This window comes from Nannobrachium achirus (genome assembly GCF_963921795.1).
Source record: "Nannobrachium achirus genome assembly, chromosome: 3".
Lineage (NCBI taxonomy): Eukaryota > Metazoa > Chordata > Actinopteri > Myctophiformes > Myctophidae > Nannobrachium > Nannobrachium achirus.
This window is the reverse complement of record NC_137812.1, coordinates 51,004,060-51,019,467: the sequence shown is the minus strand read 5'-3', so window position 1 is coordinate 51,019,467 and position 15,408 is coordinate 51,004,060. Positions and strand designations below refer to the sequence as shown.

At 41.0% G+C, this 15,408-nt stretch overlaps 1 protein-coding gene across 2 annotated transcripts in view; it reads right to left on the bottom strand.

The window, feature by feature from the left end:
* The window catches only part of arhgap10 (Rho GTPase activating protein 10), an 86,751-nt gene that overhangs the window by 34,465 nt on the left and 36,878 nt on the right, over positions 1 to 15,408 (bottom strand). For both annotated transcript variants that reach the window (XM_080721497.1, XM_080721498.1), the window contains exons 6-15: positions 13,934 to 14,044; positions 13,259 to 13,363; positions 12,400 to 12,529; positions 12,170 to 12,276; positions 11,857 to 11,951; positions 9,208 to 9,289; positions 8,931 to 8,976; positions 8,585 to 8,653; positions 7,260 to 7,334; positions 2,135 to 2,219 (exon numbers count right to left, since the gene is read on the bottom strand). In XM_080721497.1, coding sequence (XP_080577623.1) covers positions 2,135 to 2,219; positions 7,260 to 7,334; positions 8,585 to 8,653; positions 8,931 to 8,976; positions 9,208 to 9,289; positions 11,857 to 11,951; positions 12,170 to 12,276; positions 12,400 to 12,529; positions 13,259 to 13,363; positions 13,934 to 14,044 — 905 coding nt within the window. The remainder of the gene's footprint in view (positions 1 to 2,134; positions 2,220 to 7,259; positions 7,335 to 8,584; positions 8,654 to 8,930; positions 8,977 to 9,207; positions 9,290 to 11,856; positions 11,952 to 12,169; positions 12,277 to 12,399; positions 12,530 to 13,258; positions 13,364 to 13,933; positions 14,045 to 15,408) is intronic.

Here is a 15,408-nt window from a genome sequence, read left to right as displayed (position 1 = left end):
GCAACCACAATCTTTCTTTACTGTATTCTATAAGGTTAATCAAACTGAAATGAATCCCAGATCTTGCCCTGTACAGACTGTGCAGAAATAGGACAGAGCAGATGAGTGTTGATTAAAGCCTCATAATGGGCTAACATCAATCTTCAATGAATGGAGGTAACTTTCAGCCTCTAGTACTCTGACTGTGACAAAGTCCCATGGCCCTTTTCAAACCCAAAACATTAAAAACACTTCCTGGAATGAGTTTGAAAGCTGCCAATCACAACACTGTTTCGACCTTTCTAACCCACCCCATCCCCACCAGGCCGATTAAAATATGGGCTGGTAAATATCGGTTCCCATGCTTTTACTTTGCTCTGACTCGGGGGTAAATAAATGAATAAGTGGAAAGAATATATTTATTGTTAATTAGTTCAAGACATGGCTGACACATTTGTCTCAGGCTTAATTATGTAACATTGCACTCTGCACAGTGAACCTGACAATCTTTTTTTAATTTAATTATGTTAACAGCTTACAGCCCACCATGCTGATAGCACTCTAATGTACAAGTCAAAGGAGAGTGTACAAATCAGAACAAAACAGTGGGGTTAGCGACTGAACTGGAACTCATTCCGTTTATGGCACTGCTACATAATGAGGCAGACTTCAAACAGTCATTTGTTGTGTAAAATAAATGGAAATATGGCTCATTAGTTTTTTATTTCTTCCCGTGAAGGGGGGGAACACACAGCATTGCTATCATCCAAACAGCAATTTGTTACAAACAACAAAAGTCTAGATAAAGATAACACAGCTGACATTGAAACAGTACCTTTTGAGTTTTTGCCAACCAAATGAAACGAATAATCTCTGAAGGTAAACCACGGGAGGTATAAACTGATATATTGACGAGTTACCACAGGACAGGAGGTAGCCTATCCACTGTTATGGAGTTCATATGAATGTGGTAATAACATGCATTATGACTCTGCATAGTTTATTTAGAAGTTAAAGAACCCAAAGGGAGATTCTCTTAGCCAAATGATGAAATGATGATGCTTGATATGCAACGCAGGGGAAGAATTCCTTCATAATTTTGTTGAGTAACAAAGACAGAGAGTGAGATGTGAAGAAATCCCTCTTCTAAATTAGAGCAGATGTCTCAGGTCAGCATTGCATTTGCCTCCAATGCGCGACAGATCTTCAGGCTTGCCAGCTGACTAGCTGAGCTGGGACCATTATGCATCCAAAGTCAAATTTCTTCTTGAGACCCACTTGCGTAGTTTTTACGAAGATTCTGACATTCACCAATGTTTTCTCAACTGCGATTTGTTCTTAGGCAAGAAGAGAATCTCCGCACTATCAATCGCACATTTAGGTGGAGGGGAAAGGAACTGGTTGGAATAACGTGTTCCTTCCACATGCTACGTCTCCCCGGTCAGGTGAAAATAAGCTACTTGGACTCCTCATGCAAAGAAGGAAGCATGAGGTCAGTCCGTTGCTCTCCCCAGGTTTGCAGAGGGAGTGTAGCGCCCAGGATTACATTAGACAATTGACACTGGGTGAAAAAAATGGGTTACAGAAATCGTGGAATAAATATTTCACTATAAATACCGTATATTAACATTTGGGAAGACACCCAGGTTGGTATATATGCATAGAATAGCGAGTACAAATGAAACCGTCCTAACTAATCAATCCAAAAGCAAAGTGTGCCAGTGTGTGTGTGTGTCTCTGTGCATATGTGTATTGTGTATGCATGACATGTATGTGTTTATTGTATGTGTGCCGCAATACGACAGAAAATAACAGAACAGTGTATAGGACAGAAGACTGTCATCACATCAGTGTGAGTGTGTGTGTGTGTGCGTGCGTGCGTGCGTGCGTGAGTGGCAGCACACCAGAATAGGGATTAGAAGCACAGAGGACTTGTGTTTGTTGCATTATGTAATAAGAAGAGTGAACCCATTTGACAGCTGCACCAGTCAAACAAACATCCACTCCAAACTCCCTTCCTGTGGGCTTTCTTAATGAGAGCCCTATTGAAGTAATACACATATTAGTTGATGAGGCTACAATCGATATTTTCTGAGTCCCTAAGAAGAAATTGAACTCACATCAACAACTCATATTTCACAATATTGATCCTTACCTCAGATAGAGCTTCAGAGCGCTTGCTATTGTTTTCACATCCCAGTCTTCACACGTAGACAGGTCTACATCATTAGTCTTCTCATCTGGAAGACAAGTCAAAGACAAGTTAAAATATGGAGATAAGAGGTTTCTGCCCGACGGCGACGATACACAACAGTCAATTAGAAAACACTATAGGGCAATGTTTCCTTTCACAGGGGTTGTAAAAGTCATGGTGAATAGTCATATTGTGATTTTAATTTCTATTTCCGTTTATACTCATACTGGGACATTGAGAACACTAAAACGTTTAATTTGCCTGTGAATGCCAGTTGAACTTGTCAATATGAGACGCAAAAAAGGCATAACATTTTTTGGTTCTGCATAATATACAAGATCCAACAAAAATAATGGAAAATAGTTCTAAAAAGATCACACAGCTTTATGTCTCACACCAAAGTAGTATTCACTCCTGTTTGATTTCTACAAGCAGCCCAGAAAGTTCAAATAAACTCAAAACATAAATAACTAGTAATTAGCCATATGAGGATTAAAGGCATGTTGCAGTGCAGTGGTAGCCTTTGGTTTGAGTGTTGCCCCAGTGGATATGAAAGGAAGATATAGTTTGTGTTTGGAGCTGCTACATTCATTACAGGTTTAATTAGTCCCTGGCTACTCAGTTGACTCTCCAGGGATGCCAGGGCTGTGTTATAGTGGAAAGGAAAAAGGATGGATGTTAACCTTATTTAACATCCGAGGTGTGTGTGTGTGTGCGTGTGTGTGTGTGTGTGTGTGTGTGTGTGTGTGTGTGTGTGTGTGTGTGTGTGTGTGTGTGTGCACACGCGCGTGCGTGCGTGTGTGTGCGAGCACATACACACACACTGTTGTATGTATATGTGTGTATATGTCTAGTACACTTGTGTGCTTGTTATGTGAACAGTATGTGCGCTTGTGTGTGTTAGTCCACTGTGTGGTGTGTGTGTGTGCACACAGTGTTGTATGTGTATGTATGTCTAGTACAATTGTGTGCCAGTGTGTGCCTGTTATGTTAACAGTATTTTGTACTAACACACAGTAGTGTGTGTGTGTGTGTGTGTGTGTGTGTGTGTGTGTGTGTGTGTGTGTGTGTGTGTGTGTGTGTGTGTGTGTGTGTGTGTGTGTGTGTGTGTGTCAGTGGAGTGTTTGAGTCAGATGCTGGTGAATGGCCCGGTCAGGTCACCAGAAGGACTTTGGCTTCGTGGGCGGTAAACTGGCTTGCTAGTGGCAGCCTGCTTGCTTTAATTTATTTAATTCAATCTACACAATACTGTGTGTGTGTGTGTGTGTGTGTGTGTGTGTGTGTGTGTGTGTGTGTGTGTTTCTCTTTCTAACCGCTCCATCCACAGAATGATCTGCCCAGTATCAACGACTGTACCAACAGCAAATGTTTTTTCGTGGACGCATAGCAGCCAAAAGAGAGAGTGTGTGTGTGTGTGTGTGTGTGTGTGTGTGTGTGAGTGCACACGCGCAACTGCGCGTGTGTGCCTTTGTGTGCGTGCGTGTCTGTGTCTTCAATGAGAAACACACTGGTTCTGCAGCGTGGCTTGGCATAAACAGACTTTATGACTTTGACTAAAAGTATCTTTTGGTTGGGTCAGTTAGGCAGAAATAACACCATAGTTCAGACTCTTGGCACGACGCTGTCTAAACCACTGCCCATCACAAAGTAGCAGCAAATTTGAAGTAGTCGACCCAAAATGGACTAGAATATTTAACAGCATCAAAGGGATCCGATTTTTCCCCATGACACCCCCACACCCAGACCCCTCACCAACTGTAACACAGGTCATTTATGACATATTTTCACCAGGAATATCTCATAGCAGACTTTACATTTGCTGCGCTATTTAAGTATACCCATGGGAATGTACTTCAGCGACTTTAATAGCTATATTAATAGTCAACGGCAGACTAAGATGCACTCCCTCGCTATACAGCCCTGAAAATGACTCAAAGCACCATGTGTGAGTAATGAAACTGAGATGTTCATCTCCTGCACTGAATATATTACTTGTATAGAAGTGGAAAGAATTCAATTTAGTGGGTACACATACTGCATAATATATCAATCTAAACCCTAACGGTGACCTTTAATACATGCAAGGAAAAGTTCTACTGCTGTTTGAGATAATTTCGCAAACCGCTGGACCTCTCATCAGCACCTGATTTCTCAGGTCACACGTGACGTCAGAGATATGTGTGTGTGTACCAAACGATCTACAAGCTCACAACGCGGGGGAAGCGACACGTTGTGAGCTTGTAGATCTGCTGTTTTCACTAGTTTGGGTCCCAGGCAAACGACTAATTTTGCTTTTGGGTCACCAGCTAAAAGATTTGGGAACCACTGTCATAGGCGACTGATGTTACAGTCCGGACGACCGCTAGTACTACTTCTTTACTTGCCTATTACTACCAATAGCATGCACACTGGTGTAGAAGGGAATTAAAATAATAGTCACGTTGAAGACAGCTTAGTGATGGTTAGGCATTATTCCATCATCTGAAAACTATAAACTGCAGTTGTTACACCAAGAAGCATATTTGAGAAAATGTGGTATTTTTTACGCAAGAGTATTACATTCAAAATATTTTCCTGCCAACATAACTCTATTTGAATTGTAGAATGAAGCTCTGCTCCTGCTGAAGATTGTTTATACAATATGGCCTGTAAACTCCTGTGTTAATTTATCCATTTGTAACTCCCAGAGCGTACAAATGGAACCAAATGGTCCCAATTTGGTTCCAACACTTTTGGTGTTAAATTAACACTAAGGATTAGACTAATTCAATTCTGGCTATATTGGATGTGATTAAGTCCTTTGGAGATTTTTCAGGCTATAAGGTAAACAATACCAAATAATCTTTAATGCTGTTAAATGAAAAAGAAAGAAATAGTCTTGGAGATCAAGTCTCTATGTTTAACTCATGGATAAAGTGGATCATTTTATATATATTTGGGCATGAACATAGTTCCAGTTGGGAACATTCAAATTGGTTCAAGTTCATTATGACCCTATTCTGCAGTCAATCTATGATTCATTGCAAAGGTGGAATAATATAACAATTTTAATAGGCCAAATAAATATACTTAACATTAATATTCTTCCAAAACTGTTTGTTTGTTGTTTCAAAATATACCTTTACCCTTATCTAATCTTACTTTACTAAGCAAAGAAAAAAGCATATTCAAATTCTGTTAGGTGTCTGGTCTGTCTTGTTTTGTTTCTGCTTCTGTAAAGTGTGTCTAAAGGTTGTGTAAAATGTCTTGTCATGTCTTTAAATTTTACTTAAAAACAATTAAAATAGATGGCTGCAAATTAGATGGCACATACACACCATTAGTATACACCATATGCAAACAGAATTGGCACAACAACTACACTAAAATCTTGAGTGTTCATTTTTAAGTCAGGGTGTACAAAATGGTTTGCAAAAACTGTGGTCACTTTTAAATGAACATGTAAATAATTTAATAGAATTCAATCAGGACTTCCAATTAAAAGTACAAAATCATAAAACAACTCAAGATGTTAGGCCAAAAGAAAATTTAAAATATTATTTTGAGAAAATAAAATAGAATAAAATAAAGGATTAGGATGCATGTTCTTTTTAAACAGTCAAGTCCAGACGACAGACAGACAGTCAGTATTTGTGCCATGACCAGAACCAAATAAACAACTTAAAACGACTGTGTGCAGTAGAAGAGTGTTAACGCAGTCCAGTCTGGTGCGTGATGGCAGGTCGGGTCTGGAGAGGATGCAGAGACAGGCTACAGGCTGCTGGCCTGGGTTTGTTGTCATTCTGCACACAGAGCTGAAAGGGGGCTGGTGTCTGCTGGTGATGGCAGGAAACCAGAGGGAGGGGGAGGGGGAGGGGGAGGGGGGGGGGGGGTGTAGTGGCGAGAGCTGTAGGAAAACAGGTGAGCTGTAGCGATGCAAGAGCGGTGAGTGTAGTAAAGAGACAGAGAGAGAAGTGAAAGGAAATGATAGAGCCAAAACGAGAGCCTAAAGGGAGATGAGTCTGATTTCTAGCTATGCGTTAATGCAGTGGTTCTCAATCTGGGGACCCCCACCCTGACAAGCACTTGGAATTGTAGGTATAACATTTAATGTGACTTGGTTCCACAGATAAATATTGTGAAAATAGCAGATCTACATGCTCACAATGCCTTGCGTTGCGAGGCGTTGTGAGCATGTAGATTGGCTATTTTCACAATGTTCACCTCTTGCTTACTTAATATTTGACAGTTTGGTATTAAAATGGTCTTGAAAGTCCTTAAATTGTCCCTTTAGAAATGTGCAGATACCATGTGTATACACTTATACTGTGTGTTGGTTTGTTTACCATTGAGTGAGGAAAAAAATGACATTAAGCTAATCATCTGGGGACCCCACAAAATAATTTTGGAACCCCACTTACTTGGGGTCCAGATCCCAAGTTTTAGAACCACTGCGTTAATGGAGCAGACACACAGACACATCCCTGCCAGGAGAAAGATAGGATAGGAGGTGCAGTAGGGTAGTAGATAGGGTAGGAAATAGGAGGAGCTGGCAGCTCCGTCTGGTCTCTGAGACTTACAACTGAATGCCAATGAGCCAGGAAGGCATGCTGGCACCTGTTGCACGGATAACTGTGGGAGGAGAGTCTGGATCTGATAGGCTGACAGGCTGTTGTCTGTTGAAGAGCTCTATCTCTCTTCGCTCGTACTCTGACACATTCCATTAAACCGATGGCTAGCTAGCGACCATCACAGAGACAGTGAGGGAACAGCGCGACAGTGTACATTAAACGAGAAGTTATTCTAAGTCTCACCAGCGCTATTCTAATGGCAATGACATTGAGACGTTTTATTCCAAAATGAAGTGTCCATGACTGATACCGCAGAAGCATAAGATAATGTATGATACTTTAAAAGATAAGTCCTTGGTTGAAAGATAAATTCACTTTTATGCTCCCCACCATCAATATTTTAGAGATATGAATTAATTAAGTTGAGGCAATGATTAATTTTTATGGAAAATATATAGCATTTTGGAAATGAACCTTTCAACCTTCCCAGACTATTTTCTAAATGAGGAACAAAATGAAAAGAGATGGATCCTCACCAATCATTAATAGGAGAAGCTTTGGAACCTTAGAGCTGACCCCTGGGACTCTGTACAGGCCTTGTTCATTGATTCCTGTCAGGACACACATTGAGAAGATGACACATTAATTAACACATTCGAAAGCAACATAAAATTAAAAAAAATTACAAAGAAGTTTTAGGAATTAAACATCAAACTACTGTTTCATGGATATGTGCTCGTTATAAAAACAACCAAACAAACAAAGTTTAAAGCTCTGGGGACTCTTCATGTGAATCATTTAAATGCTTTACAGTGTCTTGGCTTACCAACGAAACAGACAAACTGTCATGTTACAAATGGAACTAAGGCAGATCAAACATAGTCATCTGACAACATGACTGATTGCAGCTCTAGACTAATTTAATTACATGCAACCAAAGCCAGTAGTACAGTGTGTAAATATCTTCCAGCCATGTTCACTGTTGTTTAGAGCAAGTCTGCCCTCTTGTGGAGAGACAAAAATACTACACGCCTAACCCTTTTTAAATCCAGGGAAAGGTGACAGGACCAAATATTCAGTCTCACATCACATGAGCACATAGACTCTCTCTGAAATAATGACATCCACTGTAGCAACTGGGGGTCAGGTCAACTTGTCTTGATCAAGGGGCAGCTATCCATTCATCCAGTAGTGGTACCCTTTCTGGTAGCAGTTTATAATAAAGGGCAAAGGCACACAATAAAATGGTAAATTATCCCTTGCCAAATGGTTATAATAATCTCTAGATTTTAACTTAAGTAACTAATTAATGTGAATTAGGAACTTAATTTTCATGCTATAGGTCACACCTATCTGTTACATCTATATTACACTTACAGGTTCCAATGCCCTGCTCAAGGGCACTTAAAGGCCCAGTTCACCTCTGGGACAACCAGATCTGTGTTTTGAGATATTTTAGTATTTCAGCATGACTAGTGATGCAAAATGCATCATCATGATACATCATATGATACAAAATGCATCACTAGTCAGGCTGAAATACTAAAATATCTCAAAACACAGATTGAACACAAAAAATAACTCTAGACAAGGATTGTGTTGATTGTGTCCCAAACAACAATAAAATAATACTAATACTTCATTGTATAACAAATAGCTAGAATAGACCATCTACAAGCTCACAATGCGTCACATCACACAACTGGTTGTGAGCTTGTAGATCAGCTTTTTTTTTTGTTAAAAGCCCAAAATAGTGACGCTAGGTTGAAAGGGAGATTTAAGAACACTGATTTTTCCTTCCGCTTCTTGTTTACCTCTCCACCCACACGATCAGTATGAACACTTTGACAGCCAGTCTTACCTCTTTTCTCTATGGCGTTGAGGCAGTTCTTCACAAAAGACCATCCCATCTCATCTAGCTGGGCATCAACTACACAGAAAGGTCAAATCAACAATCAACAAACAAACAAACCAACCGACCAACCGAATTAAGCAGCAGCACTTACATGGAAATCTGGAGTGTTCATTTCACTCTGAAAAGGAATATTTTACACTTGCAGAGTCCATCTAAACTGGCTCCATATTTACACTTACACTTACCGTACATGAACACACACAGTATTGTATTGTTCATACATATTCATAAACAGCAACACTTTTTGTTTTGATCACAGAAACATCACAAGCAGCCACTGCAAGATACTTACTTCCCCTTTCTTTAGATTGAGTCCTTCCAAGGAAATGTCCATATCCCTGTCGGCAGTAAAAAGAAAATATTATATAAACTCAAGTTCATATAACATTCAGATCTCTTAATCTTTGTGATATAAAGCTGTAAAAAAACAAAAATGGTTGACTCTCAACCATAAAGAACTGTAATTTGCAGTGAGATGGTCATTTAATAGCATAGGGCTTCATTTAGGATGATGTGAGCCAAGTATGAGTGCTGGATGATGACATGCTACAGCGGCTGGACTGACTCACCGGCTCCTTCCCGCCCATGGCCTGCATCCAGAACTTGTGGTCATCTTCTGACAGGGCCTGTACTGTGAGCACCGTCCCTGGACTTGGTAGAGAAAAAATTATAAAAAATACATTAACACCACTGTCTCAACGTTAAACTGGAATTGGGGCATTCTGGTGGCTCTCAGCTCAGTAAAGGGACCCATTGAACATAACCATCCATTTATTGCAACAAATGGAATACAGTTAAACTTGGCGTTAAAGGCTCCGCTTTCGGAGATGTTCCCAGAATGTTGTCCAAGCTCTGCTTGCTTGGCAAAATCCGGGAACGTTAAGCAAAACCCCCCATAGGGATACAATAGTAGTACAATAGCAATACATTGACATGACATATTAGCTTTAATCAACAGACATAAAACAAGTATTTACTTTTAAATCTATTAATGGGCTGGCCCCTACCTACTTGGCCGAATTGGTTGAACGCCATAACCCAATCAGGGCCTTACGCTCAGCTGATCTTTCATTGCTGTCCCCTACTGCTACTGCCCGACTTATTACCAGAGGCAACCGTGCTTTCGCCGTGGCTGCCCATAGGCTTAGGAACGACCTTCCCCTCCACGTCAGGTCTGCCCAAAGCATTGAGGTTTTTAAGTCCCTTCTTAAGACTCACTTTTTTAATTTGGCTTTTAATCACAGCTAAGCTTATGTCTTAATTTCTTCTTTGGTGTTCACATTGTATTTTGTTGAATTGGTGTTTTGTTTTTCCGGATGCATTGTTTTTCTCTTGTTGTACAGCACTTTGGTTGATACTGTTGTTTTTAAATGTGCTATATAAATAAAGTTTGATTTGAACCTATGCCAGACTCTGATCAAAGGGTGGAGGCTGGGGTGAAGGAGGCAGCTAAGCAGCAGCAGTATTTAAAGGAGCGTGACCTCTGATTGGAGTATGACAGTGTGATTTAATGACCATCAGAGCTGTGAATGAGGAATAGGAATAGGCAATGACTGACAGCTGAGGTGTCCTGCATAAAATAACGCTATGATTCATATGTTGCATATCATCCCCATTTTGGAAAGGACTACATGCATATGGGAATATTCTCTAATATCTGCAAATAAAGTATTCAAGCAATCAATCTAGAACATTTGGTTGTGATTTCACCTAGGAGATTAAATGTGGGATCCTCTTGACTGGTGAATCATCCTTCGCTTTATAGTCTAAAACCTCAATTTACACCTTCTCACCTGTCATATAAAACATAGGCTACTGTACTCTCTCTATAGTATATACAGTAACTGTCAGAAACGTCACATAGGCATGGCTTTCTTTCGTTTTCACATAAAAGCCAACAGCCTAAATACTGTTCTGCATTCTATAGATTATACGAGTTCTACCAAGCTGCATTTAGCAGTCATAATGTCCCCACATAACTCCATTAAAGGATGCACAGTTCTGCATCTGAACATGCCTTATCTAACTATTCATTTACCGAATGTCTGTCTGTCTGTCTGATGTCTGTTTGTACTGACGTCACAGACTGGCCTGGACACGGAACACCATATATGGGCATAAAAGTGAGCCAGACAGACGGATACAACGAGTATTGCACAACTGGACGGCAATGGTGACTATTCTGCCAAATGGGCACCGGTCTAGTGGAAGGAAATGATGAGAACAACCCCCCAGGGAAACCAACAGGTGTAAAAGGAAGCTCCTAAGCACACAAGCTTAGGGTATTTTATGTTGTAATTGACAAGACTATGCATATCAACTTATTCATTACTGCTGGGATGGGTGACTGACTCAATTTCAATGCTAAGCCCAGCGTTGTTGCTGTTCTATGAACAGCTCAGAATAGCGGCAGAGACTTAAGTTGAGTGACATAATGAGATATCTATTACAGTAGGGCACAAGCAGAGCATGACAAATCCTCCCAGCTATGTGTGAATGTGTGTGTGTGTGGAGGCAATCTTCCATGACCAATCCTCCTGTCCATGCCCCTCTGCAATTCCAACCGGCAAACAGTCTGTCTGGAGCAAAAGACCGTAATTTATAACATAGTGATACAGCTAATAACACATTGATTTTGATGGTAGTTGGAGACAAGGAGTAGTGTGAATATTTCAACTGTGTTTCAAGTAGTACTGTATTTCAGAAAGGTTCAATTTGAGGAAGGTGAGGAAGGTTGTCATCGTACTCAGGCCATGCAAGTCGGGAATAGATGCCCCACCCGTTACTCATGTTATCTGATGCATTCGTTGTTGTAGCCGCTGTTAACTCCACGCACATCTCACTTTGCCCCTCGTGCCGCTGGTGTCGTTCACTTCCTTCACTATGACCATAGCTCTCGTACTTTCTGTTCCATTGCACACACAGCCATTTATATTGGCAACAGGGCACAAACAAAGGGAAGCTCTGCCAAGCAGACGCCTACACTCCCCCCAAACACAGAGATTAGGTGCGTCCTCGGTTGTCGGGATAGATATGTTTTCGGTGAAATGCCACTTGGCACTGCACAAAGTGCACATCCCCGGGTCATATGGGACACACACGGCGAGTTTGAGCTTTGAGGCAGTTTGGTCGGATAGCGCCTAAGTTATGCCCAGGACGGACAGAAAGACAGACAGACAGACAGACACACACTGGATTGGTGGATATCACTAACGTACCGGTCGGTTATATCAAGGTCTAAGCAGAACCTCCGGTCCAACACGTCTGTTGTTTTTCGGACACATGATTTCAGCGTGACAGACTCAGTCTCACCCTGAGGATAAAAGAGAAACCATGAAATCAGGTCATCAAGGAAACAGACATGGTGTGCCATCATTATTTCATATGACTTCATATTTATAATATGATCATGTGCCCTTGAGCAAGGAGGGGTAATCCCATGACTGTTCATGACTGTGAAACAGAGCATTGCCGAGTCAACATTCTCTAAATAAATCATGATTCATGGAAAGGTGTATCTTGGTTACTCACCATCTTCCCACCAGATCTGTGGTCAAATGTGACCATGTGCAGAATCTTCTGTTCCTTGACAAACGTGCAGTACCGCTTGACCCAACTGGAACCAAAGGGAGGTGGCCCTGCAACATCCAGGCACTGCTTATATTTATCAGTTTGTTTGTGTATGTATGCGTGCGCGTGTGTATATATATAGTATGTATTGTTGACACAGAGAGACAATCAATCATCCACATAAGTCTTACTTTTCTCCTGGACATAAAGGTAACCTTCACTGCTGATAGGACTGGTCTGTCTGAACTCCGGGGGGACCTCCCGGAATTTTTTCATCAGCTCGTACACCTCTGCTCGTGTGCCCTCGAACCGACTCCTTGTCTGGGAGGGAAGGAGACAGGGGACAAGGTCACACTCCAGGACCTCACTTCCTGCAGTTCCTGGGTCGTTCAAGGGCAGCCAACATAATGTGAGGTCACTGGCAAACAAACACCTGACTGTTTCCTTTGGAAATCCCCTTAGGAAACCCCTCGACCTCCCCGGGAGCAAACCAAAACCACCAATGAAACGGAAAGCTCTGCGGACTTGGGCTAGATCCCGTTGAGACAATTCCGGTCGTGGGGAATCCCAGTTGAAAACGGATGTTGTTTTTCCTCACACGTCAGTCCAATTAATAAATGATGTAGGTCAAGTTCTCTACAGTGCACTGTGACCTAATTCAATCTTCAAACCTAAACATCACACACATCGCAAAGCCTTCTGTCTTGTTAATTCATATCAGCTTGTTGCAGAGTGACAAGATGGTAACGTTGTCATATGCTGGTTTACAAGTCGACAAATTGTCCACTTGTAAATCAATCTTATAGATAAGTGCCACGGAGGTTAAAGGCAAATCTATTCTTAACCACATAACATATTCTGGGGGGAACATTCTTCAAAATTAGCTGATCTACAAGCTCAGAACACGTCATGTAAGAATGCGTTGTGAGCTTGCAGATTAGCTTTTTCAGCGAGAGATTTGTTGGAAAAGAGTACAGAGTACAGAGCCAACCCCGCTCAACTAAGTGTTATTTACTAAGTCTAAGGGTTTAAGTGTTACTCTTGTATTACATTTTGTATGTTGATCTGTAGTGCTCTCTTGTAGTGGTCAAAGTCCTTGGCCAGCTCAAAACCTTGATGGTAGAAGGTGAAGACTGTCTGAAAGAAGGCCAACATCTGATGAAGCATAGAACAGAAGAGAAGATTAAGTTAAAATGGCAAATATGAAGGGTAAATCAATGGTGACAAAAATTAAGATTAAAAAATAAAAATCTAACACATACATTTATTTTTAAAGTTCAAACACAGTATCAAAAATGCACATCCTTCTAAAAACATGGTCTACCAACGTTACACGTTTCTACTAAACGTTTATGTTTCTACTAAAGAACGAGTTAACGAGGTTCATGCCATTCACATCGCATATTGTGGCCAGGGTGACTATAAAAGTGTGAAATCTCTGTCTGTCCATCTGTGTGTGCACCTGTAGTTCAACATATCGAGAACAGACAATCGATCAAGTTTAAAGGAGGGAGTGTGATGACCCTGAAACGCCAATCCAACAAATATGCCCATGTACAGGCATAATGGAGATCCGATTGTCCATAATCACAGATCCAACCAATATGCTCATACATTGGCATGCCCATCTTTGACTATAATCGATTATGTTGCAGTGCTTGGGAAACAGTGCCGTAGAACCAATGGGGCTCCTTGATGGTTTTACAGTCTATGATGTGCACTCACCGGTTCTACGCATTCAAATTTCTTCCTCTCCTGGATCTCCTGCAGCTTGCACACATATTCTAACGACTCCTCCTGGAAGTGCTGTCTTATGGTCTCCACCTGGCCGTCTGCCTGGTGAGGGAGAGGAGACATTATGCAATAAAGTTATAATACACCAGATCAACAAATTAGCGTTGTTCAGACTGTGGGCAATTACGTTGATTTGTTTCTCAAATCTGATATTTAGGACTGACTAATGACTATGCACACCTATGTATTTGCAAGTGACCAGATCAGATTTGTGTACACAGACATTGTTGACCTGTCTGCATTGGCTTCTGTGGTAACGAACAAAATAAAGACAGGGATGAGTAAATGCATAACTTAGCTTATAGACTGGCTATTCTTGCCGAGCAACACCGTTGTATATCAAAGTAAAGAAAATGCTGCAGTGTCCGAGTGTCTACTACTACCTAGGAATGTAGGTCAAATCTCATTTTACAAACACCAGTTTGCTTTGTTTTGTTTTTATTTTCTGTTCAGACCTGATGAAAAATCTAACTTGTGCTACCAGTCTGAACATAGCATAAAAGTCATACAGTAGATCTCAAGATCTGTGGTGGTAATGGGTTCAGAATAATAATGTGTGAAAGAGTATTCAGGTTTTCATCCCATTACACATACCGTATAATACACTTATCTCTATGGAAAATACTGTAAATGAATACCACTGTCAGACTGATGAGTTTAAGCAAAGTCAGTCTGATCTGTGTGATTACAATACAGTGAGGGAAGCCAGAGGACGGCTGTACAGGTTATGTGTACACAGGGGACCTTGTTCATATTCAATTGAAACATTAGCTTACAGCAGTGACAGCTTAGTACTCCATTCATTTTAGTTCTCAGGGTACCGGTGAGCACTAGCAAAACATTAACAAAACAGGACTGTTTCAAGCAGGTTTTCATTAGCTGCCTGGCAACAGAAATGTCATGACTCCAAAAGCATCTGTTTGGTCCAACTAGGCAAAGACGAACGAAGCGCCTGCAGTGCAAACACACTGAGAATTACATTTTACACTACCCACAAAAGCTAGTTTACTTTGTGCCTGGCATTCTATAACAATAGGTCCTGTAATACCTGAGTAATGTTGGTGACAGGTGTATTAAGAAAAGACCAGGTAATGTCCAAGCCAAGCATTTGATCTAATCTATTCAATTCTAAGTAATGCCAGCGGGCAGTGTGCGCATTGCTTGGCAGTGTATAAAACCGAGAGGCTGACTGATGAGGTTGTTTGTCTGGTAGGTAGACTGGCTAATACCATACTCCTCTACATGTACTAGTGATTTATCAATTCAAACAAATAGGCTACTGTTCGGTATGTTGTCCCGTGGCTGGTGCTATTCTGAGAGACTCAATGGAGTTGGTGACTCGTGGCTCTGAACAAATGACTGGGTATATATTTATTAATCTCTGATAAGAGATCTGTTTTGGAAAC